We start from the raw sequence: 27,457 nt of genomic DNA, 5'->3' as shown, positions 1-27,457 counted from the left end.
TTCTTGAAAATCTGGAAAGGTGATCCAGATCATATCTGTGGAATACCCAATGTCCTGAAGATAACTGAGTGCAGCATGACTGTCTGTCTGTAATAGGGTCCCTCAATTTGGATTGTACATGTCATGTATCCTTGCATGGAAAAGGGCAAACTTCATCCCTCTGTTGAAAAGGCCTAACTCAAACCCAGAAACTCTTTGTAATTTTAGACCAATGTCCCTGCTCCCAGGAGCCTCTAAGATAGTATAAAAACAGTGAATGTTCAGCTAACGTCGTTCCAAGAAACTTTCAACCTTCTTCAAACCTCACAATCTGGCTTCAGACCCCTGCTTTGCACTGAATCCGCACTGATGGAGATTATTGATTCCATTAAATTCACACTAGACGCCAAGATCAATGCCACCCTGAACTGATCCTCTCGGAAAATCACCTCACCACTATTGGGGTGGAGGACGAGGCCTTAGCCTGGCTAGAATCCTTTATAAACGATAGAGAACAGATATCTGGCTCAAACCATTCCGCTCTGAATCAAAATCAATCAAATACGGCATTCTCCAGGGATCGGCCCTGAGCCCCACTCTTTTTATTATATATGTGATCCCACTGGGTAACCTCATGGAGTCCTTCGGCATCCAGGAAGTTTCCTACATGGATGAACTGCTGCTTACATATAACAAAAATGACCTTAAGGCTAAGGAAACTTTGCAGCCTGCATGACGGCAGTATTAGACTGGCTCAAATCCAACGCTCGATCAATCAATCAATCAAGGAATTGTAAGCGCGCTACTCACCGGTGAGGATCTAAAGGCGCTGAGGGGGAGGCGGTCCGCAGATCTGTTTAGCCGAAGAGACAGGTCTGAAGGGTCTTCCTGAAGGTGTTCAGGGAGGGGGCACGTCTGATGTATGCCGGTAGCTCATTTCAGGTCTTGGCTAAAAGTGAGAGAAGGATCTTCTGCCTGCTCTGGCTCTGTGGATGCGCCGTGTTTTGGCCAGTGCGAGGTTGGAAGATCAGAGGTTTCGTTTGGGTATGTGGAAGTTGATTCTGACATTGAGGTATTTGGGTCCGTTGTTGTGTAGGCATTTGTAGGCGTGAGTGACGATTTTGAAAGTGACTCCTTTCTCCACTGGGAGCCAGTGGAGACTTCGTAGCTGTTGGCTGATGTGTTCGTGTTGGGAGATGCTGAGGACAAGTCTGTTGGCGGTGTTGTAAATAGTCTGGAGTTTGCGGAGTAGCGACTTGTTGATGCCGGCGTAGAGTGCGTTTCCATAGTCCAGTCTGCTGGTGATGAGTGCGTGGGTGAATGTCTTCCTTGACTCAGGGGGGATCCACTTGAAGGTATTGCGCAGGATGCAGACGTTGTTGAAGCAGCTGGAGGTGACTGCGTTGACGTGTCGGTTCAAGGTGAGTGATGAGTCGAGTTTGATGCTCATGTTCTTGGCGTGGTCTGAGGGGGTAGGTGGGCTTTTGAGGGCGGTCGGCCACCAGGTGCTGTCCCATGCTGAAGGGGTGGTACTGAGGACTTCTGTCTTCTCGGTGTTGAGCTTCAGGCAGCTGTTTGTCATTCAGACTGCAACATCTTGCATTCCTTTCTGGAAGTCGAGTTTGGCAGTGGTGGGGTCTTTGGCGAGGGAGAGGATGAGCTGGGTGTCATCGGGGTAGGAGAAGATGTTGAGGCTGTGTTGTGGGACGATGGCTGCGAGGGGGGCCATGTAGATGTTGAAGAGGGTGGGGCTCAGTGATGATCCCTGTGGGACTCCGCAGGTGATTTTTGTGGGGTCAGAGAGGAAGGGTGGGAGACTGATCCTTTGACTTCTTCCGGTGGGGAATGATCGGATCCAGTCCAGGGCTGTTGCTTGTATGCCTGCATCGTTAGGACTGGCAACTAGTGTGCAGTGGGAGACAGTGTCGAATGCCGCTGATAGGTCAAGTAGGATGAGGGCTGCAGAGTGGCCTTGGTCCAGGAGGGTTCGGATGTCATCTGTGGCAGCGAGTAGGGTGGTCGCTGTGCTGTGGTTGCTTCCGAGTCCGGATTGGGACGGGCCAAGAACGGAGTTCTCTTCAATGAATTGTGTCAGTTTCCTGTTGACTGTTTTCTCTGCAACTCTGGCTGTAAAGGAGAGGAGCGAGATGGGCCAATAGTTCTTGAGGTCAGTGGGGTCAGCTGTGGGCTTCTTGAGCAGGGGTCTGACTTCTGCGCACTTTCAGTCATCAGGGAAGGTGCCTGTTTTAAAGGTGGTGTTGATGGTGTGTTGTAGTTCGGGTGCGATGGCGGCCGCGGCTCTGTGGAAGATGTGAGGGGGACAGGGGTTGGTGGGGGCCCTGAGTGGATGCTTTTCATGGTTGAGGCAGTTTCTTCGACCGTGATCGGTGTACATTTGGAGATGGTGAGCTGGATGGTGTTTTTGGGGGGTGAGGGGCCATCTGTGGTGCCTGGTGGATGGTCAATGAAGTTGTCATAGAGGTTTTTGATCTTGAGGTGGAAATAGGTTCCAAGCTTGTCGCAGAGGTCTTGGGTTGGGGTGATGTCTGTGGCTTCGCTGCATGGGTTGGTGAAATCTTGAATGACAGTGAAAAGTTCCTTGGAGTTGGTGGAGTTGATCAGGATTTTGTTGTGGATGAAGTTCCTCTTGGTGGCTCTGATCTGGTTGTGGTAGTGCCTCATGGCGTCCTTGTAGGTGGTGTGGTTTTCGGTTGTCTTTGTGTTTCTCCAGGCGTCTGAAGCTGCGTCTGGCTTCTTGGAGAGCAGTGGTGAACCAGGCGGCTTTCCTGGGGCGTTGTCTATCAGGGTTGCATTGCGCAGCGAGCTCATCAGCGCAGTTGGAGATCCAGGTAAGAGGTTCTCTGGCTGCGTCGTTTGCGTCCCATGCCCAGGTGTGGTTGTCTTGGGTGAGGGTGGAGTCAAGTTCCTCCATGGTGGTCGTGGGGCTGATTTAGGCGCCTTTGGTTTGTTGATGATGAAGTGCACCCAGTGGTGGCCGGTCCATGGTGGCTGTGTTGTGTGGCTGAATTGGACGCTGTTTCCTGCCGCGAAGATGGTGTCGAGGGTGTGTCCTGCTCTGTTGGTTGGTGTGTTGACATGTTGTTTAAGTCCAATGCTGGCGAGGTTGTCACGAAGGATAGCAGAGTTGTGGTCGCTGCGGTTGTCGAGGTTGAAGTTCAGGTCTCCAATGAGTATGTAGCTTGTTGAGGCAATGGCGTGGGGTGCAATGAAGTTGGTGATGACAAAGGGTGTTCGGGGGCCGGGGAGACTGTAGATGAGGGTTCTTCTGTTTGTGGCTTTGAGGGTGGTCTGAATCTGGAAGTGCAGGTGTTGAGCGGAGGAGAAGGCTTCACTGGAGGTGGTGAGGCGGAGGGTGCTCTTGTGGGTGATGGTGAGGCCCCCTCCTGGGTGGTTGGGGTTGTATATCTTGTATCTGTCTGGGATGGCGGTGCTAATGGCAGGGGCAGAGGATGCGTTGGTCCAGGTCTCTGTGTAGAAGGCGATGTCGGGCGAGAGAGAGTTGAATAGGCCCCAGATTTCCATGGCGTGTTTGTGTACGGAGCGTACGTTGAGGAGGATGCATTTTAGGGTGTCGCCGGTGCAGGCGTCAGCAATGTTGGAGGCCGGGGTTTCGGTGATGGTCTGGGGCAGTGGAGGCAGGAGAACTGGCCATGGGTCATGGGTCTATATTGCAACCCTGACAAGACGGAGGTCTTGTTATCTGGACCTGACCACAATCAGGGCTGTCTAGTGCACTGGCCTACCCATTTGCTGGGTCCTAACCCAAATGACAAAGTGAGAAATGTAGGGGTCCTAATGGATCATAAGTCAACCCTCAAGTCTCAGATCTCTGTAGTGGTCGCAAAGTCTTGCTGTATCCTCTGTATGCCGAGCAGATGAATTAAACTGCTTCCATGTTCAAAGTTCAAAGACTAGTCAATCACATGCCCAGATATGTGCTACCTGCCTAGTGCTGGGACACTCTTGGAGTAGCTGTGCGCTTTATAAATCCCTCATTCATTCATTCATTCATAATATTAGCAAGCTTTCATTTAGATCTATTTCCAATAACAAACTTCATTGGGGATCTGTGTCTTGAACTAGAAATTCATTTGATTATAAAAAGGTTCTATCATGTTTTTTTCATTTAAAAAATAAACTTTGCTATATAGATCGATCTGGGAATTTGTGACTTCAAAAGATAACTTTAATGTACCACTGATAATTAAACCGCATTCTTAAACCTTTCTAACCTACACTACACAGCAGTTCTGTAAATATTGGTCAGCGGGTTGAAATTTACTGGACTTGTTGATTGTGACTAGACAAGTCACAAAAGTCTGAGTCCTCTACAAAATAGAGGTGTTTCAGATCACGTTATGGTGACAAGTAAATTACATCAGCAGTCAATATCATTTTTTTATATGGAGGAGAAAAACCTTGGTTTAATTGTAAAACCTCCAAACGAAAGGACATTGGGGAAGCAGTGAATATCATTGCAGATTGCAGGAGCTCGAAACCCCTTTTAAGATACTTGTCTGCATGACTGCTACAAAGTGTACGGCTCTTCACTGCTATGAATGTTGAATCATTTGCCTAATGTCATGGGCATGAAATCATGCAATTCTATTGTTGCAATGTATTTCCCAAATGTATGGATGAACACTTGCAACTTAAATCACAATGTAATTTTCATCTATCTCAGAAGGATCAAATTTTACTGAAAAAAACCATTAAAAACAGTGCCACAGCTGCAAAATGCTATAATCCTGTGTAAAACTGGAGCAAATTAGGAGAAACTGTTGCTGAAGCAATATTAATATGTGTTAAAATTACAATATAGAGGAATAATACTGCCAGAAATGTATTGTAATATATAGATGATTTGCCTTTTAGCTGCATAATTTAGCTGCTTCTGTTGCATTAAATGGTCCTTGACTGACACATCATTCCAGATGTTATGTTATGTTATGTTATAGGGGTATTTGTAAAGCGCATGGCTACTCTTGTGAGTGTCCTTGTTCACTTATATAAGTGGGCACCCTGCACGAATCCAGACAACCCCCGTGGTGATTTTAGTTGTCTTATACAACCTTAGAAACATCTGCAAGTGGTAGCTGTGGAGAGCAGCCTTTAGGATTAGTCCAGAAGGAGTGTAAGGCAGATTGTTTCACCAGAACATAATCTTATAGGTATAGATTAAGTGAAAAAGAACCACACATTGTATTTATAAAAAATATGTATTTATTATAAGACACTCACTAACACATACCGATATCTCCAAGCTGCAGATACACAAAATGCACACAATAGTTTTCAATAGAGGTCACCAGGGGGAGACCAAACCATATTGTAAAATAGTCATGTGTGAACCACAACCCAGAAGATGCAGAAGTGCCGGGGACCAATGAATCACCCGGGGTAAGTAACCAGGAGCCCCACGGAGGCCATGTGCAGAGTGGGAACACAACCGCAGTATCAATGCAAGTCATTGAGAAAGACGTGGTTGCAATTTTAAAGAAGGACCCTCTACAGTGGACACTGAAGAAACCCTGTGAAAGACAGAAGGTTGGAGAGCCACCCCACCAATGGATACCTTAGGAACCAGGTTACCTATCCCAGGGAAGAGAGGTGCATAGGTGTGAAGTGGTCTCGGAAACCGTAGTCGAACTCAAAGGATGATTCCAGGAAGAAGACGCTGCTGGAGAAGGTGAAAGTGTCCAGTGGAACCCAAAGGTGGATTCAAGCTGAGAAGTACCTGCACGCTGAGGGGATAGAGCCTATGCCACTCAGAAGGGACCAGGAGGCACGGAAGATGAATGCCCACTGATGTCTGGTAAAGCAGGAAAGATGACGGTGACCTTGTAACTGCAGCTGTGAAGACCAGGCAATGCTGTGGAAGACCAGGAAGACCAGGAGCTGTTCATCAGCTGTCCCACCTTGTATGTGGAGAGTTGAGGGGTCGATGTCCATCGAGAGCACCAACAAACCTTGGCAACTGCAAACAATGTGGAAAGTGAAGAAGGAGCAGTGTCGGAACCAGCAAGGTCTAGGTGACTCACCACAAGCAGGGGAGTCAGGGCAGGCACCGAGCAATCAGGGGAGCCCACAGAATTCAGAGGTGACCCTCAAAAGGACCCAGAGGCTGGAACACTGGAACTGCAAGAGGACCTAGTGCAGCCCATCAAAGGAGCAAGCCCACGATGCAAGTGATGCGGTGAGGATGAAGATTCTTGGTTCCTGTATGGAGCACAAGAACATGCATTGCAGCAGACGAGTAGGGCAACGAGATTAGAAGCAGCAGGAATCTTCCCAGTTGCAGCCTGGATGCCCAGAGTAAAGTCCAGCGAAATCCAGACTGTCCAAACGGTCAAAGTAGAAGTGGTGTCTTGAAATGAATCTTGTCTCACTTCAAATCCAGGGACCCACTCTTAGGTAAGCCCTTAAGTACCCTAAGGAAAGGGATGGGATGATTTAAGGTGCCTTCCCAGGTGAGGAGTTGGACAGTGGGGAGGATACTCCCATGTCCTTTGTCCAGTTTCATGCCAGAGCAGGAGCCAACGGCTTCCTGAGCTGGTTTGAACTAGACTATGCAAGGAGGGCACCAAGTGTGCCCTTCAAGCAGCTTGAGTGACGCTAGCAAGCACTTCCACCCGGCCTGAATACACTAAACACAACACATACAAAGGAGTAGGGAAATGCATTAACAAAGGTGGCACATGCTCAGTGAGAAAATACTGCCCTCCTTCAGAAAATTGTGACATGCTTCTATATTGGGCTTCCTTCAATACACCCTTGCGCAGACCATAGCCTGGGGTGGAGCAAAAGGGTGAGAAAAACAATGCTAACATATTAATTGAGATCACCGAAGAAAAGTGCAATGAAGGTTAAAACTAGCTCTGATGTGTCCCCATTCGAAAAACAAAATCCTGGGTTATCTGGCTAAGTTAAAAACATGAAGAATGGTGGTGATAGGAGAAGATTAAGATTTCCTTCACTCCTGCTTACTGCCCTGGTGTTTCCTGCAGATAATATTTTGCAAACATTGTTCCGTTTTGAATGTTTTGTACCAATTTAGGACTCGGTGCTACTTATCTAAACCATATTGTGTATAGCGAGCATCGTGGTGGATCATGATAGTGGTGTAATATGGGAATAAACCATTAGGGGATGGTGATTCTCCGCTTATGGATACATTTTAAGGGCACAGTTAGCCTAGCTATAAGTAACTGTGTTTTCCCCCTTCTGTTATTTTTTCCCCACAGGTGAACAAGTGTGCGTTATTTAAGGGAATCCTCTGCACCTAAGCCAGGTAGAGAGGTTCATACAATTGGGGATCCGAAGGGTCCTGATAAATGCTGGAGTGACCAAACACTGTGGGCACATATCAAATATCAGAAAAATTTTGACACCTTGGCAGCAAGAAGGAGTGAAGGAAATCTTAACTTTCTCCTATCACCACTGTGAGAAGTTGGCCTGGCTTATGCTGGTCACTAGTTAAAGTGGCCACCTTGCACCAGTGCAATTCGACTCTTATGGTAGATAGGTTTAAGACAACATTTTAAAGAAAGCTATCCTAGTGGTAGCTGTGGAGAGCAGCCTTCAGGCTAAGTCTCTGAGGAATGTAAAGCAGCTTGTTTTACCTTATAATCTCTTGAATTACCAAATGAAAGGACACCACACAGGTATATATACAAAATATATATATGTATTTATTTCTAGACACACTCTATTAATCTCTTTATGAGATTAGAAGTCAGGAACATATGCACAAATCAATGTTTCACAACAAATTAAGCACTTATATGGCTGGGGCCCTAGGGGCGTACCAGACCATATACTAAAAAAGAGGTATAAGAAGAATGACTTGAGAAGGGAGAAGGCCTAAGGTCTTCAGAACCTCTGGGGCCTCACTAATACACCCAAGGCAGGTAAGTAAAGGACCCACGGGAGACGCATGCAGTGTGAGAACACAGCCACGGATCCCAATCGTCTTCAATGGAGCGAGTTGCGGTTGGAATTTTAAAGTTTTAGGGTACTTCGGAAGAGTCTATGAGCAAGTCACTTACAGGGTAAGTAGTTCTAGAGCCATCACACACAGGAGCACCGGAGTGCACGAGTTACTTCACCCAGGAAAGCCGGGTGCATAGGTGTCTTTTGGTGTCAGGTCGCGGCGTCATTTTCAATGGGAGCCAAAGAAGGCTTGCTGCTTGTGAAGACAGGAGAAGTGTCCGGTGGAATCCAAGGATGTATTATTAAGAAAGAAGACCTGAAAGCAGAGGAGATAGTATTTAAAGTCACTTGCCAGTGACCCGGGCCTAGGAAGATGGATGCCCACAGTCGTCGGGTGATTTCAGGTGATCATGGGTGTCTTGACTCTTCAGCACGAGGTCCAGGAGGTGTTGACGACAACCAGGAGCTGGATTCGGTGTGTCACACTAAGTCTGCAGCTTACTGAGTTGTCGGCAACCGGATTGGAGCCAACAAGCCTTGGCAACAGCATGTCTCATGGAAAGTGAAGAAAGTCAGCGGTGCAGACCAGTAAGGTCTGAGGGACTCACCCAGCAAGGGTAAGTCAGGGCAGGCCTGAAGCAACCAGGGGAGCCCTTTGGTTTGATGACAAAGTCTTCAGGGGACCCACAAGCCAATGGGAAAGGGATCGCAAAGACGCCTCATGAGGATTCACTTCTCAGGAGCCCACGGTCACTCGGGCGAAGTAGGCCTCTGATCTTCGGTGGAAATACTGCTGGAGGCTGGGACCACACGTGGTCCAATGCACAAGTTCATAGAATGTCGTGAAGGGATTGCACTTGAAAATAGTGAATGGTGCCTGGGTATTGCTGTTCCTCATCATTCATGGGGTCCACTCATATCAGCTCTGCTGGAGACTCACGGGGCCATCGAGAAGTCAGGAAATCCACTTCTGGGGCTGCAGGGACTTCAGACTCTGGCGGGAGCGGGAAAGTTTGTGACCATTGATTCAAAGTTTTGGTGCCTGCCAAGCAGGGGAGTCACTCCTTGACTCCAAGGGAGATTCTTCAGTCTTCCAAAGGTAGTGGGATGTCGCAGGTCCAGGATTCTTCTTGTAGAGCATCATCTAGGGATATCTAGTTTACAATGGCAAGGGTTCCCTATCTTATAATAAAGGAAAGGGAGGGACTAGCTCTATGACCACTCCTATGGGAGGGTCAGGGGAGTGGGTGGTTACACCCACTTCCCTTTGTCCAGTTTCACGCCAGAGCAGGGGCAGGTAGCCCCTCAACTGGTTTGAGCTGGCATATGCACAGAGGAGCCTACTGCTCCCCCAGTGCAGGACTTCAAAGCACTCTAGGAGTGCACCCACCCAGCCCCAACACACTAAATCCTGTCTGGAAGGTGGTGACACCTCCCTGTGACAGGATGCCTATTGTTGGGCCTCCTCCACTGTGAGTTTCGGTCAGCAGCAGGAGGGCAGCCCAGTGTCTGTGCTGGTGTCATCCATTTTGTGATGCCAGGGCTCTTTCAGGATTCTACCGTGTTTCCACAGTAGGTACATGCCTATCCCTCTAGAAGGGTGGGATCATACTCCCACAGCAGTTACTGGTGTGGGGGTATGATTCCAAAGCGTTTTACACCAAACACGACATGTTTTGATGCAGCCATCCCAGAGTTAGCATTTACCGCGAGGTTATAATGCACTTAAGAGTATATGGTTTAACCGCATCCACAAACAGCCACAGAGAATAGACTCTGAGAGCTGTAGAGGGGCCCTGCTCAGGCAGAGGCACCCCCTCACATGTAAACCAAGCACCCTGCCCTCAGGATTGACAGGGCCTGCCTTAGGGGTGACTGATAGGCTTATATGTGTGTGTAAGGTGAGATACAGGGAACCTATATGTCAGTGAGGAGTGCTAACACCACCTCACCCAGGCTGCAGTAGCAGGCCTGTGTTGTCAGATTTAGTCTGCTTCCCAGGGGTGGAATAATACATGCTTCAACCCCTGATAGGCCTTTGAAGTACCTATGCCCTTGGTACCTAGGGTACCATATACTGGGGGCTCATAAGGTACCCCAGTATCCAATCACTAGTGCATCTAATATGCACTCCAAGTTGTTTAGAGAGAACAGAGAGACTGGGGCCCTGATTAGCATGGACCCAGCCAGACTATAGCCAGAAACCAGTGTTAACATCAGAAAAAAATTGGGGGCAACATAAGTGTAAACCCTACTCTCCTACAACCACGATCCTTCACGTTTTTGACTTAGCTAGATGGCCCGGAAATCAATTTTCGAGTGGGGACACATCAGAGCTAGTTTTCACAATTTATGGTGTGGGGGTATGATTCCAACATATTTGATACCAAACATAATAGGGTATGTTACATCCAGTTTTGAGATGGTCACTGCATAATGACGCTGTGCCCCTCTATATGTTATATGGCTGTTTTACTTACAACCTGGGAGAATGGACTCTGAAGGTTGTAGGGGTGGCCCTGCTCGTGCAGGGGCACCCCCACACTTAGAACCGAGCACCTTGCCTTCAGGATTGAAAGGCCTGCATTAGGGGTGACTTATAGGTTTTAAGTGCAGTGACCTTAGATATAGGGAAACCTATATCTTTCGTAAGTGGTGCTAGTACTAGTTTATACAGGCTGCAATGGTGGGCCTATAGTTACAAATTGATTGGTCTCCAATGGGTGGCATAATACATGCTTCAGACCATGGGGGACCCCTGGTGTACCTATGTCCTAGGTACCTCAATACCATACACTAGAGACATTTGTTGATGATCCATTTCTAAAGGGCAATACTCATTTCCCATCAGCTTGCTGCACACATTTAACAAACCCCACCCGGGACTGTGGGGTGTCGTGTTTCATTACAGATGTTACAGTCTCTGCACATAAACCAGTTGCTTGTTCAATAATCATTAGTCATATCTGATTTCTATCAGTTAGTTATTAGTTATCAATATCAGTTAGTGACTCAAACACATCACAAGCATCACAAAAGAGTTTATTGGTATGGGAAGTAACATTAAACGTTATGTTTTATATACTTTTAAATGTGTTTGTTTTTAGGTCTAAATGTCCAACTGCCTGTTAATAAAATTGGAAATAGGGCTCAGTTAATTATTTTTTTACTTTTTGTGTATGAATAGACCGTGAATATTTAATTTTTATTCCAGTTTTGAGTGTATTGGTGCAAATGTAAATGTTCATGTATTAATGAGTACCAGAGAAGTACTACATTACTTACTCAATAGTACTTTGTAAGTATGCCCCATAGAGTCCACATCGTTAATAAAATGAGTTTCATACTGGGAGAAACACATTTGAAAAATAAGTAATAATTCTAGTCCTTTTCACTGACAGAATCAAAGGTCCAGATTTATAAACATGTCATGCAGTGCAGCAAGGCAACTCAGTGGCTGCATTACGTTTTATTGAGATATCAATAAAGCACCATGTTTACAGAGATGTGGTGCATTTCTGCTGCCTACTTTTTCTTGTGCCTGGAACCCATGAAGGTATTATTGGAAGGCAAGTGTGCCTGCCTTACAGTAGGGAATGTTTTCCTGCATGAAGGGACACCTTCCTGCCCAAAACCAATCCTTAAAGGCATTTTCCTTTTGCTATATGGGGTGTGGAATGCATCATACAAAGCAAAAGGAAGTCACAGGGAGAAATAGATACATTTCTCCTCTTTAAGCCTAAACGGCTTGCTAGTTTAAAAATATCTTGGACTAGAACAACAATCATAGTGATTCACATCTACCTTCGCTGAACTTACAATAAAGATTGAGAAAGGTAGAGTTTTCATGCTTAACTTTGCTTTACCACCTCAAATTTCAACTGTGATTGGGCTTTGAAGCTGTTGTGTGAGGCAATATTTCAAATGTCCATGCTTTCAAATATGACATTTAACTGAGCAAGCATTGTACGCCACAATGATATAACAGAAAATCCCCAAAACAACTTTGTCAGATGACATCAGGTAAATATTCGTAAGATAGCCAAATTGAGAAATATCTACTCAAAGCGAAAGATAATTTGAATTTGGAAAAATCTTAGTGAAAAGTAGGACTAAATAAAAAAAGCTTTGCAATGAGTGCTTTGTAGGATATGAGCAATAATTCTAAAATGTAAAGAGACGAGAGTCTCTGAATCTTACGCATATGTAACCCACTACACATTCCCCAGAACAGCTCATCTAATTTTTCTGCCAATTATTGCAGCACTAGTTTGCTCAGGACATAACTGTCAAGTATTTGTCCAATGTAAGGAGTACTTTTCAGCAGATTTCTAGAGCAAACTATCGTTGCATTTATGTAATAGACTCACGTTCTCATTTGGAGGAGAACAGTAAATAAAATCTGACAGGAAATGGTTGATTTCCTGCGTGGACTTCTAGTTGCATAGACACTTTGGGGTGCTGCATATGGCTGATATTCCACCACATAAAATACTTTAGCTGCTTCACCCATGGTGTCATTGTTGAGTAAATGATGCTAAATATTGTTGAATATCAGTTGCCTGAGTGAGTGAGGGGTCTGCCTCTATGTCTGTTGGAGTCATTACCTTGGCAGTCTGCTGAACAAAGGGAGTGGACTTTCACTTAAGGCTTAGTATCATCTACTTCACCCAGCATGTTAGACAGAGTAGACATGCAGTCATTGACAGTGTACTCCCAGGGTGCATCTGTAGTGTCCAAACTTTGAGATGCAAATTCCACTAGCGCAGAAAATCCACTGGCAGAGGAGGGCATTAGTGGATTTTCCATTGAAGTATCTTTGTCCATGGTGCTTAGATCTCCTTAGGTGAAAATAAAACTACTGATGCAGGACAACTCTATCTTTGTTGGAGTTTCCAACTCTGTCTTGGCAGAGAAGGAAAATTAACCACAATGTGTGTAATCTCTGGATTTGCCAACATATCTTCAAATGAGTTACGCATATTATAAATTCAACCTGATGGATTTTGATAGACAATCTCCAGTTTCGTTTGCTAACCTGTAATTGCAAGATGTATCTTTTATTTAAACAAACGTGTTTTCCACAGTCAAATGTGCCATTGAACCAAAATCAAGAGTCAATTGTGGCTACGGAGGAATCACCAAAGAGCAGTGCAATGTAAAAGGCTGCTGCTATGATGACAGTAAACCGGGAACCATCTGGTGCTTCAATCCACTTCAGCCGAACGGTAAGGTGCTAAGAAGAAGGACGTCTGTGTTTTCAATTTCCAGTTTCTTGTAAAACAGTTGAGGCTAATTTGAAATATCAAACGATTGACTAGATTTGTACAGCGAAATCCCTCTCTTTGTGGAGTGCATGTCAAATTCACATACAAAAGTAGTGACACAATGGTCTCCACCATACTTTCTATGTGGTACAGGAAAGTTTGACTTTGAAAACTTCAGAGTTGGCATCACCTGTATGGCCTTCTGTGAGAAGCTGGCCTAGTATATGATGTTCACTAATGTAAGTGAGCAACTTGTGTAATGTCATTCCTATTTCTCCTATAGGCTCTGCACATTTGAATAATATACACTATAGTTCTTTGCATTGGACTGAAGTCAGTATGCTCCTATCGAGTATATTAAGCTTAATTACTTGTTTGCCAGGTAACGCAGAGGTCACTAGAAACTTCTTGAATGAACAAGAAGGGATTAGTTTCTGACAACCGCATAAACATGACAACTTTGTTTCCCTTTGGAATTGGAACATGTCTCATAATCGTGGAAACAATAGATAAGTTTCACTCAGTCAATCGTGCATGCCTAGTTTCTGCAGAGTTACACAGAAATAGAAAGACGGGCGTTTTCAATATAAGGATTTATTGAACAGTCTTAGTTCTCGTGTAAGTGATATGAGCTTTTACGATCATTAGACAGTAAGCAAGATATAATATGCACAGCGTCAGCAGTAGGAAGAAATAAAACTGCAACAGCATTGTCTTTTAGTTATGATCAATATCTATACACATACACATAAATACACAGGCTAAAGGTGGATACTCATCTGATGCTTGTAAATAATTCTACCCCAGTGTACCTAACCGAGGTGCAGTACGAAGTAAGAAGTAGGTGCTGGTTTAAGCTATGGTTGGTATGAGCTTAAGTTGGTATATGATATTATATTTATATGATATGCCAAGAGTTTTCCTAGGTTCTAGTCAGCTCCATACCTTAGAATGAGAGAGGTGGGAATCTCTTTCTGGATCTCGAGCTCTAACACCCCAAAAGGGGAGTTAGAACACTGGAAGCTGGAATCTCTGCATGCAGGGAAGACAGCGTCTGTTCAGTGCGTCAGGCGGGGACTCGAACTCCTTCTGGACTTGCCGTGGCGAGCCGGATATCCGAGGTGTGCCATGCGTGCTTTGCCAGGGCAAGTGAAGGTATATTTATACCTGGAAGGTGTCTAGGAATGCTAGCATTGATGTAAAGTCGGGCAGAGGAAGACGTCATGAATGAACCCCTAAGGAATAGTAGTTCATGCATAATATATGAGTTGTTGGAGAAATCAATAATCCAAGCAGGGAAAATCCCAAGAGCTTAAGGGTCTGGTTTCTAAGAACTCGTTGTGACGTGGGATGGAAGGATGTAAGTGTCCATGCCTGTATTTGGATTGTATTGCCAATGCCTAAATAAGGACTGGGATTCTGTGCCTAAATAAGGGCAAGTTGAAGTGTGCCCATATAAGGACATGATTCAGTAAACCTATGTACGGCCATCTAAATTGACACACAGCACTTGCACCAGTCCAGACAACCTTTATGGTGATTTAAGGGGTCTTGGACAACCTTTGAAGCTCTCTAAGTGGTAGCTGTGGAGAGCAGCCTTCAGGGTAAGTCTTAAAGGAGTGTAAAGCAGCTTGTTTTACAAGAATGCAATCTTATAGTATAGATGAAATGAAAAAGAACCACACAAAGTTTTTTTAAAATATGTATTTATTAAATAACACTATTTGGACACAAAGCCCACATTACTTTAGCAAAGAAATCACAGTAAATAGCACTGATGCACAGTGGGTCCAAGGGGGGACCAAACCAAATACTGAGAAAGTGGTATAAGAACCACGACTCGAGTCGGGACAGTGTCAAGAGGATGTAGAATCGCTGGGACCCCAAGGAACCACCCAAGGTGTGTAGATTGGGAGCCCACGGAGAGCGTGTGCAGTGTGGGAACATGAACCCGAGCTTCATACAACTCTACATATAATTCGTGGTTAGAGTTTTAAAAATGAAGAACCTTTCCCAGTCTACACTGAAGAAACCCCGTAGAAGACAGAAGGTTGGAGAGGCACTGCACCTGTGGATACCCTAGCAACCAAGTTACCTATACCAGGAAAGCCGGGTGCATAGCGGTGAAGAGGTGTTGGAAACCACAGTTGAACCCAATGGAGGACTTCAGAACACTTATAGAAAACCTATATCTTTAGTAAGTGGTGCAAGCACCAACTTAAAAAGGCTGCAATGGCAGGCCTGTAGTTCCAATTTGAATGGTCCCACATGGGTGGCATAATACATGCTTCGGCCAATGGGGAACCTCTGAGGTACCTATTCCCTGGGAACATGGGTACCATGTACTAGGATAATACACAAACCTATATTAGGAAAGACTCCTAGTTAGGCAAGGGGCCGAGAGGAACTCTATGAGGGAGTACGCCCTCCCGTGGGTAAACACTGAATCACTATAAGTACTCCCGTGATGGACCAGTCAGCAATAAATATCTATTGCTAACTCAGATGATGGTATGCCCTATCTGAAGTATATAGCACCACCTAAGTGTGGGGAAGGAAGCAAGTCCTTTTTATATTATATTCCCTCACACACCCTAGTGGTGTCATGCTTCATCATCGGGACACCCTGACGCCTAGAGGTCAGGGTGGGCTCGACCAATGTTTCAGGGAGCACTTAATAAGATGATTTTGGCCAGGGGGTATAAAGATTAAAAATCTGTGTCAGACCCCAGTTTCCCTTTTTTCTTGGGTTTGGCACTGGCATTAAAAACAGAAGAAGAGGGTGTCCAGGGATATTATGGTCCTAGGACCCTTTTGCCAACATGTTTCTGTCCTTAATGCCCCATGAAGGGTGTACGGACATTCATCAGGGCATGTACCCCCTGTAAGATTTAGAAAAGTAGAAGGGAAGTTCCCTATACTAATGTGCAGTAAGGGCAGGTAGCTGCTCCTTATTAAATTCTATTGTTCCGTAAATGAATTCACTCCATCTGTGAAAAACATAAAAGAAGACGAACAACATATATAGCGCGTCAATTCCCTTTAGCAAAGAAACATATCATCAAAAATAATGTGATTGTCTCTATACTCTCCACATCATCATACGTGAATCCATGAAATAGAATGTGCGCGTGATTAGGGCATAGCCACTCGTAGAAGTAACACACAGCATTGTGGCGTATATATATTTTTAGGTGGCGGAAATTTTCCGCATCCTATTTTCACTCATACTTGTGGCGTGTGATAATTAAGGTGGCGGTATTATACCGCATCCTATCTACACATATCCATTTGCGTGTAATTATAAGACATCAGTCTTATCAGTCGAACTTTCAGTGCATCAACACAAGTTTAAAACAAATCCACTCCTAATTCATTCCTATGTGGTGAATACGCATTAACACTCTCGCATATGTCACACAATGTCGCTTACCCCAATCTAGGAGAGGATAAACATCATGTGGGACCTCTATACATAGGGTAGCCCTGTAGTCACACACTGTGAATTCGCAACATAAAAATTGTATGCAAACCAGTGCATCCCCGACCATACGACCAAGGTTTTTGACATTACCGTTCATAGCGAGGAAGTCCAGTCCCACACATCGTGGTCGAAATATGAAAGAAAAAGAGAGAGAAGGAAACGAGGCAAAGTGGGCAACTACTCATTCGTAATCATTCTGTGTCTCAACTCGCTGCCTCGTCTACTTAAATCACACATTCATATTACTCACGCCACCAAGGGTCCTGCCCCGTGTAGACACCTATTCGGTATTGGTTCCCACAGCTTGGAATCACTCCCGTTCTCGTGGCCATGGTTTAAAGCTTCTATTCGGGCCTCGATGGATGATCCCGTCTGTTTCCGGAGCTCCGAGGCCACGCCCCTTAGCGGAAGTGTGTACTGCGCATGTATCGCTACGGGGATTATGGTACATGAAGTTTTCGTGAAACGAGTAGTTCTCATGGTGCGGACTCATTTCCCTTTAGTTATTCGTTTATCTGTCGATGTTCAAGTATAGTAATAAAACGGTGTTTTGGTGTCGTGAAGAAAATCATATGTTTGTGTCACTCTCTGTATCCTCCCAGTTAGGGGCTTGTGTATGTCGTTATTATTGACATAGTCAAAATGCATACTTTTTCAATTCCGATGTCATGGCCATCTTGAACTAGGGAATATACACATCCCTGAATCACTGTATTTGGTGTGATGGGGTTCTCACCAAAAACTGAAAACATGCCTCTTTCAACTATAAATGTGTTTTCGCTGTCTCTGCCTTGGGAGTATTTCTGTTTCTGTTGCATGGTCTTTTTTGTTTAGCGCCGGGACATTCCTGGGAGTAGCCGCGCGCTGTATAAATTCCAGATGAACATAACATAACATATACTTGGGTCCTGATTAGCAGTATCCCAGTTAGACTAGTCAAAAACAGCATCACATCAAGCTAAAAGTGGGGGTAACCATAAGAAGCTGATCCTACTTTCCTACACCCCTCTCCAAACGTAAGGACATTGACTAATCTTTCCCAGATGAGTCTTTATTTTCTACTTAAAAATATCTGGAGAGTCCATCTGCATTGTCATGGTTTCTCCCAGGTCTCTCTTCCACTGTATAGTCCATCCCCTGTAGGGAAATGGACCACCTCAAACATTTGGGATTTTCACCCTTCATCTGTTTGAGCCATAAGAGGGGCTTATTGTCCGTCTGAACAATAAGTGAGTGCTAAACAAGTATGGTCTCAGCTTCTTCAGGGCCAAGACCACAGATAAGGCCTCCCTCCCTTTGGCTGACCAACTTTTCTTTCTGGGGGTCAACCTTCTGCTAATAAAATCTTCTGGTTGATCCTGGCCCTCTGCATTAAGTTGTGACAACACTGCCCCTACCCCCATATCAGATGCATCTGTTTGGAGAATGAATTGCTTAGAGTAGTCATGAATCTGTAGAATGGGAGCAGTGCGCATGGCCTGCTTGAGATCATCAAATGTCTTCTGATAGCGAACTGTCCACTGAACGTTCTTGGGCATTTTCGTGGATGCCAGATCATTCAAAGGGGTCACTATGGACCCATAGCCTTTGACAAATCTTCTGCTGTACCCAATCAGGTCCAAGAAACCTCTGACCTCAGCCTGGGTAGTTGGAGTAACCCAGTCCATAATGGTCTGGATTTTGCTTTGCAATGGTTGAACCTGGCCTCCACCCACAAGGTGGCCCAGGTACACAACCTTGCTCAGCCCTATCTGGCACTTGGTGGTCTTGATAGTGAGGCCTGTTTTCTGCAGAACCTCCAAAAAATGTTTAGGTGATCCTCCCAGGTGGAGCTAAAGACAGCTATATCATCAAGATATGCTGCACTATAGGCTTCCAGACCTGTGAGAACTTTATTCACCGGCCTTTGGAATGTGTCAGGTGCATTCTTCAAACCAAAGGGCATCACAATAATTTGATAATGCCCACGAGGGGCTGAGAATACTGTTTTGGTTTGGCATCCTCAGCTAGTCTGATTTGCCAATAGCTGGCAGTTAGGTCAAATGTGCTCATGAACCTCCATAAGGCCAAAGTGTCAATAAGCAAATCTGCCCTAGGAATTGGATGAGCATCAGCCCTAGTGACTGCATTGAGTCCCCTGTAATCAACCCAAAACATCATCTCTCTCTAACCACCCGAGGTGTGAGGTTTTGATAACAGGACCACTGGACTAGCCCAAGGGCTTTCTGAGTGTTCAATCACTCCCAATCCCAGCATCTTTTGGATATCTGTCCTGTTGCATTCTATTACATGCTTAGGCTGCCTGTAGATTTTACTCTTGACATGTAGACTCTTACATGTGTCCACTTCATAGCTACACCAGGTGGTTTGACTGTGTCAGAGAGAACATATGCCTGTATTGATTGAGGTCTTTACTGCACTCAATCTGCTGTTGGTCATTGAGGCTGCCTGGCAAGGCTACACCATCAACTGACCAATCATGAGGGTTTTGTGGGAGGAGATCAGTCACTCTCTTCCTCCTGTCTCTCATCAGTTGCCATGAGCAAGCCCATGTCAGCCCTGTCCACAAAAGGTTTTAGCCTGTTCACCTGGAGCACCCTATCAGGACTCCTGGACGTTCCAAGGTCCACCAGAGAGGTGACCTCACCCTTTTGCTCAATTTTATCATGGGGTCTTAGAGATCTGCTGGGGCCTCAGACTCCAACACCCACAACTTCTTACCTGGCTGGTAAACAGTCAGGACATCCTTTTGGTCATGCTAAGCTTTTTGTACTTATTGGCTGGCCTCCAGGTTTTTACTTGCTTTCTTCATGTACTCATCCATCCTGGAGTGGAGACCAAGTACAAAATCCACTATGTCTTTTTTGGGAGGTTTGAGGGGTAACTCCCATCCTTCCCCAACCACAAGCGACCCCTAACTGGATGCCCAAACAGAAGTTCAAAAGGGCTGTAGCCAACCCCCTTCTGAGGGACCTCTCTATAGGCAAAGAGAAGGCAGGGCAGAAGGACATCCCATTTTCACCAAGGCTTTTCTGGGAGACCCATGATCATGCCCATCAGGGTTTTGTTGAACCTTTCAACTAACCCATTGCATTGAGGATGATAGGGTGTGGTGAATTTGTAATTCACACCATACTCTTTTCACATTGCAGTAATATAACTGTCAGTTAAAACCTCCTTAGGGAAGCCCATCCTGCAAAGAATTGCCAATTGGTCTCTTGCTACCACAGGAGCTGTAGTGGTCCTATGGGGAATTGCTTCAGGGTACCTATTGGTATGGTCCCCTACCACTAGTATGTAACTGCGCCTAGATGCTGTAGGAGGGTTCATGGGGCCAATGATATCAATCCCAAACCTCTCAAAGGGAACCCCCACCACTGGGAGTGATATTAGGGGGGCCTTTGTAGTGCCACTTGCCTTACCACTGGCTTGGCAAGTGGCACAGGAGTGACAAAACTCCTTTGTGTCCTCAGACATGTGAGGCCAGTGAAAGTGAGAGACAAGCCTGTCCCAACTTTTACTTTGGCCTAAGTGTCATGCCATGGGAATATCATATGCTAGGGTGAGTAGTAAGCCCCTAAATGTCAGGTGTATAACCAGCCTCCTGGTGGCACCAGGCTTGAGCTCTCTAGTCTCTGGGTAAAGGAATCCCCTATCCCTGTAGATCCTGTGGGACCCAGTGACATTCCCACCAGCCTCAGCAGCAGCTTGCTGTCTTAAGGGTTCAAGAGGGGCAGGTTTGCTGCTCCAAACTTAAGTCTGCCCTGGAAGGGCCCCTGCCCCCAAGAACTCAACCTGATCAGGCTCCAGTTCATCTGGGGCAGTCCCTTTATAGGGACTAAGATCATCTCCCTCAAGAGACTGATCCTCACTTTGAGTTTGAGTTCACTTGGAAGTTACCTGGTCCATTGTTCCTGGATCCAGGGCCTGTTCAGTGGATGTCAGTTTGGCTTGTGACCTGGTCACAGCAAACACATCTGCAGAGATCCCCAACATTGCTACCTGAGTCCCAAATTCAACTTCAGCCCAGGCTGAAGTCTCCACATCATTGCCCAACAAACAAGCTTTTTAGGGCCAGTTACCCCTCCTCAGCTGAAATTAACAAATGCCAAGGAATGGTAATTCCTGACATTGTTTGTATTGGTCTCTTGGTACATTTCCCCAAGAACTAATTTGTCGAAGAGACGCACACTTATCTGTCACCATTGTGTCACTGGCCCCTATGGCCCTGCAAGCAATTGCCTCTGTTCCATTGATCAAAGGCTGTTGTCTGTACTTTCCCAGGTTACTGGGACTGACAAGTAAGGTGGCAATATCTATGCCACCATCACAGACTAATACAGCCGAGCTGGAGTTCTGACTAAGCCAGAACCCACCTCAGATCCTAAGGTTGACCCCACTATTCCCTTGTTCCCTGTATCACCACTTGTGCTAGGGTGAGCAGTTATCTTAGGGGCAGTGGTGGTAGGCATTGTCTCCTTGGCTTTTGGACAATCAGCATCCTTTGTCCAATGGGTTTTTACCTTACAAACGTAACACCAAGGTCTCTGTTTGCCTTTCGCCTTGTTGGATTTTGACTCCCCCCCCCCCAGATGCAGATTTTTTGGGCCTTGACAAAGACTCCTTTTTGACTTTACTCTTGTCCCCACCCTTATCTTGATTCACCACTATTGTCCTGGTTTTTCTGCTTCACCCTGGTCCTGACCCATTCATCTGCCTTCTTTCCCAATTATTGGGGAATAGTCAGATCTGAGTCTAACAGGAACTGATGCAATAGCTGATTTTGGCAATTATTTAGGATCTGCTCACTCATAATCAAAATGTATAATCCCTCAAAATCATGCACTTTGCTGCCAAGAAACCAACCTTCCAGAGCCTTAATAGCACTATCCACAAAGTCTACCCAGTCCTGATTCTCTGCGTTCTGCGTGTCTCTGAATTTAATCCTGTACTGTTCAGTGGTTAATCAAAACCCATCAATGAGAGCACTCTTCAAGATTGATTAATTGTCAGCATCCTCTTTTCTAACAGTGAGGAGTCTATCTCTACCTTTGTCGCCAAAGGAGAGCCAGAAGATAGCTACCCACTGCTCTTGAGAGACCCTCTGCACTTTACAGGCCCTCTCCAAGGCAGTTATCCATTAGTGGATATCACCCCCAACATGGTAGGGAGGGACAATCTTGCTTAGGTTCCTATTGTCAAAGGAATGTTCCTTAATTCTAGGTACACAGTTGCTGCCTCCTTGGAAATCTTGTCCTAATTTCTTCCTAGCCTTCTGGATTTCTCGGGACTCTCTGTCAAGGGCCAATACTTCTTTACTGTGCCTAAGCCTAGCTTTCTCAAGTTCAAGCAGTTGGTACTACCTATCAAAAGTGTTCCCTCCGTTACTAGAAATGAAGGCCCCTACTGATTGGTTAGAAGTATTGGATTCTACAGAGGAGGATCTAGACCTCATGGGTCTACTCTGCACCTTCACAGAAGGTTCAGAAAAGGGCATTGTTAGAACTGGCGATCTCTAGTTGGCAGAGGCAGTTACCTTAGTCCAAATAGGGACCCTTGCTTCTAGTCAGGGTTAGGAGGGACACCCTCTTGGATAAACCCTGCTCACCCCCTGGTAGCTTGGCACGAGCAGCCGGGCTTATCTTCAAGGCAATGTGTATAGTATTTGCAACCACACTCCCAGTGACACAGTGATAACACTACAAATGGGCACCACTCTGATGTATGAAAATAACGTTATCTTTATCAAGAAAAAAAATACGGTAAGACCAAATGATAAACATCCAACATATATTTATTTGTAATATTTCCCATTGCCGGTTATTAAGCCAACAAACACTTGTAGGTTCTTGCGGTATTAATGAGCAGTTCACGATGTTCAAATGATATCCTAATGCAATGCTATGCAGTTCGTAATGCGGTCGTATTATCAGACTAATGCAGTTAATAATGAAAGAATAATGCAATCCTCAATGCAAGTAATCAGGCAGTTCGTAATGCAAGAATAGTGCAATCCTCAATGCACGTAATCAGGCAGTTCGTAATGCAAGAATAATGCAATCCTTAAGGCACATAATCAGGCAGTTCGTAATGCAAGAATAATGCAATCCTCAAGGCATGTAATCAGGCAGTTCGTAATGCAAGTATAATTCAATCCTCAATGCACGTAACCAGGCAATTCGTAATGCAGGAATAATACAATCCTCAATGCACCTAATCAGGCAGTTCGTAGTGTACCTATAACACACTCCTTAATGGAAGTAATAAGGCAGTTCGTAATGCGCGAATAATTCAATCCTCAATGCACGTAATCAGGCAGTTCGTAATGCAGGAATAATACAATCCCTAATGAAAGTAATAAGGCAATTCGTAATGCAGGAATAACTCCAGGCCAATCAATGCCATTAGCGCGGGCACCACTAGGCCCCAACCACAGACAACAGTCCTGAACTTCCGAGGGCGGCCCCGGTACTGCCAGGCAGGTCCAGGCCGCTCGAGGACTCAGCGTGTCTAACGCGATGCAGCAGGAGAGAGACGGGAGCACTCCTGTACTCCTTCTGCACGCCTCCCCAGGCCGCACACGCTTGCTGCTCCCAACCGGAGTCCAAGCCTTACCTGAGGGATGTGCTGCATCGCTCTCTCTCTCTCCCCGATCATCGGTCATCCTGCTGGGCACTCCCGATGACGACGCAGGTCCGATGCAAGGCGATGCTGTAGCCGGACAGGTTACGGCGCTGCCTTCTCCGTTGCTGACGATCTTGGGCAGATTCCTCTTTTGAACATTAATCACAATAACAGTCACGGGGCACTTTCCAACCAGCACCACAGACCCTACGGCAGTCTCAGGCTTCACACGCACAAACCGATGCTGAAACTCAGCTGGGTTTCGGCCCACACAGTCCTAGGGCAATGCTTACGAAGGTCTCAGGCTGCAAAAAGCACACGCACACAGCGTACCTGAGACACACTTGGAAACATTGATAATCCTGAGTTTCCACAGCAGGGAGCTAGCTCTCCTCAAGCCCTTGGGGACAAGTTACTTTGGGACACAGCACAACGCAAAGTCCTTTCAGGGCAGAGTGACACAGCACACAGCAAAATCCCTTAACCTCTCCTTAGTTAAATCAGCAAACTGCAGGCCAGCCCCAGGACACACAGCAAAGGTCAGTCCTTCTCTTTAGTCTCTTCAGCTGTTCTTCCTTGGCAGAGGTTCCTCTTGACCACAAAGTAGTTTCAATCCTTTTCAGTCTTGATCAGTCCAACATTCAGGGGTTTCAGCTCTCATAGGTATACCCCTGGAAGTCTCTGTGTTCAGGGGGCACTGACCCCTGTCCAGACCAGTTCTGGGTGTCTCCCTGCCAGTGACACCTTCTTCCTTTGATAGTGCGGGTCTGGTTTCTCAATCACTCAGCGGAAAGTGGAGCCATTCTTTTATGGCAGCAGCCCAGGCCTCTTCACATCCAGGGGGCTACTCCTCCCCATTACAATTCAGATGCAGGTCAGCCTGGTGCTGTCTCACCTATGCCTCCCCTGGGTCAAGACTTTTCCTAGATCCTATAACATTCAAATCCAGACAGTCAATCCGCAGCCAGGCAGAGACGCACAAAATTGTTGGAAATAAAAAAAGCCACTTCTAAAAGCGTGGTTTCTAAACACACAATTCAAAAACCAACTTCACAGAAGGATGTCTTATTAAATTGTGATTTCAGGCATACTAAACTTCACCTCTCCATCTTAAGCCTATGGGAAGATAGGCTGGAAACATAATACACAGCCTTCCCCATTTTGTCCTATGGGCAAGATGGCCTTGCAACAGTGAACAACTAAATGAGAATTTCACTGTTAGGACATGGTACACAATTGAGTACATGTCCTACCTTTCACAGACAATGCACCCTGCCCAGGGAGGTACCTTGGGCCTACTATAGGGGTGTTGGAAGTGCGGGGAAAGGGAAGGGTAAGGTCTGGCAAGTGGGTGACATTTGTCAGGACAACATGGCAGTTTGCAAACTGTGAGCAGACACTGCAGTGGCAGGCCTGAGTTCTCTCTTTAGGGCTATGTATGTGGGTGGCACAATTGGTGCTGCAGGCCCACTAGTAGCATTTGCATTATCAGCCCTGGCACACTTATTCCACTTTACCAGTGACTTTACTAGTAAGGCAAACATACCAATTGTGGACAATCAATTATCATAACACTTTATACAGGGAGCACTTGCACTTTGCCCAAAGCACCTCAGTTGGCAACATAATGTCAGAAAAAGGTCTAGGAGGAGGGCAACAGGTTTAAGGAACTTTAGCCACAAAGGGCCAAGTCCAACAGGCATCCTCTTGGCCCTCTGGGTTATCCTCTGGGAGGTCTGAACTGTCCAGGTGGAATCATCAGGCTCCACCTGGTCAGGTTGAGATTCTAGGTCAAATAGGGGTTCCCCTCCTGCACTATCTTCATTCCCTGGCCCACCCACTCTATCCTGTTCATCTGACCCAGAGGCTTTCCTCACGTCATCCAACAGTAACACCCCTACAAGATAGGCTGGAAACATATTACACAGCCTTCCCCATTCTGTCCTATGGGCAAGATGGCCTTGCAACAGTGAAAAACTAAATGGAGATTGAGGTGTTGAGTGTTGGCACTTCTCCCTGTCTTCAGCTTCCTATTTGATTACAGTGCTTTCAGTTCTTGGAATGAAAGTTCACTGTATCTAGTAGGAAGAGAGACACTGGCTTCTCCTTTAATATACATAATAAGTGAGGTGTGTTATTGAACCTACGTAACCTAGTGGGAACTAAACTACCTGAGGTTGGAGAAAGGGTGTGCTAGATCCTTGTCTTACCCAACCCTAAGTTTAGTAAAACTTACTTATTCTAAGCTTGTATTTATATGTGCCTAGTACTAGTGATAGTTTTTTCAGTTAATCAATACAAAGATTTATCTGGTAAAACAATGCAGGCTTGAATCCCACTGCTGCCACAAGTGGGAGAAGCTGGCCTGGTATATGATGTCCACTAATGTACGTGGGCACCTTGCAACAGTCCTGACAACCCTTATGGTGATTTAAGAGGTCAACCTTAGAACGCTCTCCAAGTTGTAGCCGTGGAGAGCAGCCTTCAGGCTTAGTCTGGAAGGAGTGTAAAGCAGCTTGTTTTTTACCAGAATGCAAACTATAGTATAGTTCAGTGAAATTCATGAAGATGATTGGGGAAAGGTTATGCTTTGACATTGACTTGGTACCTAAGCACACAAGAGGACAGAATAGAGTATTATCCCTTCAAAGAGTAGAAACCAGGTTCATCCCGGAAGCTGGATGCACTGCACTGGCAGGGATAAACATGGATGAAGACTTTTTTGTTCATTTGTAACAAGTATGAATACTAAAGATAGAAGAAAGCTTCCTGACCCCTGTTTAAAAATATGATCAGTAAATGTGTGAAATGAGATCATTTTAAGTTAAGTTATGTACTGTATTTTTGTAACACATTTTTTTTCTTCTTTTTTCATTGTTTATTTTATTTGTTCAGATCGACAAGGGTGCAATTAAGGAATGGACTTCCTGTTGAAATGGACTCCATTGTAAAATGGGAGGATACAAACAAATTGTAAGGCTACTCTCAAGTAGTGAAACAATGATTTGTGAGCACTATAAGTAGAATAAACTGATTTTCACCGAATAATTACCCTGTTGAATTCATTTGATCATAAATCATTGTTGCAGTGAAACATTATCTAAGGTGGCTATAAGATTTGAGCCTGTGAAATATGTTAATACAACAGGTTCCAAACTGTCATTGTAACGCCATGCAAATTGATATGCACTTTACTATGTTGATTTATCCACTATATAGGGTAAATTTAGATAGTCCGTGAGCCTTAACAAAGCAGTTTTCAAATTTTTGACTTATTGACATTCATGGATGTATTGGCAACTTTTAGCTTGAGACACAACATAAAGATATGTCTTTATAATTGTCACAAATATAATAATGACAACAAGATTTAATTAGTTGTTATTGTAACTTGATGCAATTCAATGTGCATTTTATTATGTAGACCTATCAATTTTGGAATGTTTTGAATCTGAGTACCTCTCATTTACTGATCAAGTCTTTTTGTTTCACTTTTTGTTAACGTGATGGCATTTATAAATGCATTGAACAACATTACAGGTTTTGTGACCAAGACCCTAGTGTTGTCAAAAATTGTCATATTTATTTTCTGATTAATAAACATTGGCTAAATTATTCCATTTGGAGTGGCTAATTTTTCCACCACATGTGAATTTGTTACTACAAAATGCACTTTCACAAAACCATCGTGAAACAGTTTTGAAATAATTATTTACATGATTTCTTGACCTCTGACATTAAAGAGTGAACACAAAACATTATTTACTGATGTTTCTAAAAATAGAAGACAGGGGCTATCTGAAGTGTTCTATTCCAAGGGCAATTACCATTAGACCTAACAGTGGTAATACATCAACAAAGTGAGGATGCACAATTCAACACACATTATACTGAAATCAATTTGAAGTTAAAATCCACTGTTATGGAGCATAACACCATCATATGCACACCACCAGTGTTAGTAGGGCTTCTGTTGTACAACCATAACAAAAACACCTTAAAAAGGATGATTGGTACAAATTAAAAATAAAATTAAGCTCCAAACATGTGCATTGCCACCTTGAATCAGACATCTGCTGCAACCATGACCACAACCAACATTGATTATAATCCACTGTGTTACAAAGCTCAAATCACATGTTTACAGTTT

The 27,457-nt window shown here is 45.0% G+C and overlaps 1 protein-coding gene across 1 annotated transcript in view; it reads left to right on the top strand.

Annotated features, from left to right (window-relative positions):
- The window catches only part of LOC146829992 (uncharacterized), an 82,597-nt gene extending 55,670 nt beyond the window's left edge, over positions 1 to 26,927 (top strand). Inside the window, exons 15-16 of the mRNA XM_085603677.1 lie at positions 13,020 to 13,160; positions 26,203 to 26,927. Of these exons, the coding sequence (XP_085459803.1) occupies positions 13,020 to 13,160; positions 26,203 to 26,222 (161 nt within the window). The 3' untranslated portion in view covers positions 26,223 to 26,927. The remainder of the gene's footprint in view (positions 1 to 13,019; positions 13,161 to 26,202) is intronic.
- The last annotated feature ends 530 nt before the right edge of the window (positions 26,928 to 27,457 follow it).

This window comes from Triturus cristatus, chromosome 5_1 (genome assembly GCF_964204655.1).
Source record: "Triturus cristatus chromosome 5_1, aTriCri1.1, whole genome shotgun sequence".
Classification (NCBI taxonomy): domain Eukaryota; kingdom Metazoa; phylum Chordata; class Amphibia; order Caudata; family Salamandridae; genus Triturus; species Triturus cristatus.
Note: the sequence above shows the minus strand (reverse complement) of the source record. Positions and strands in the feature narration are given on the sequence as shown.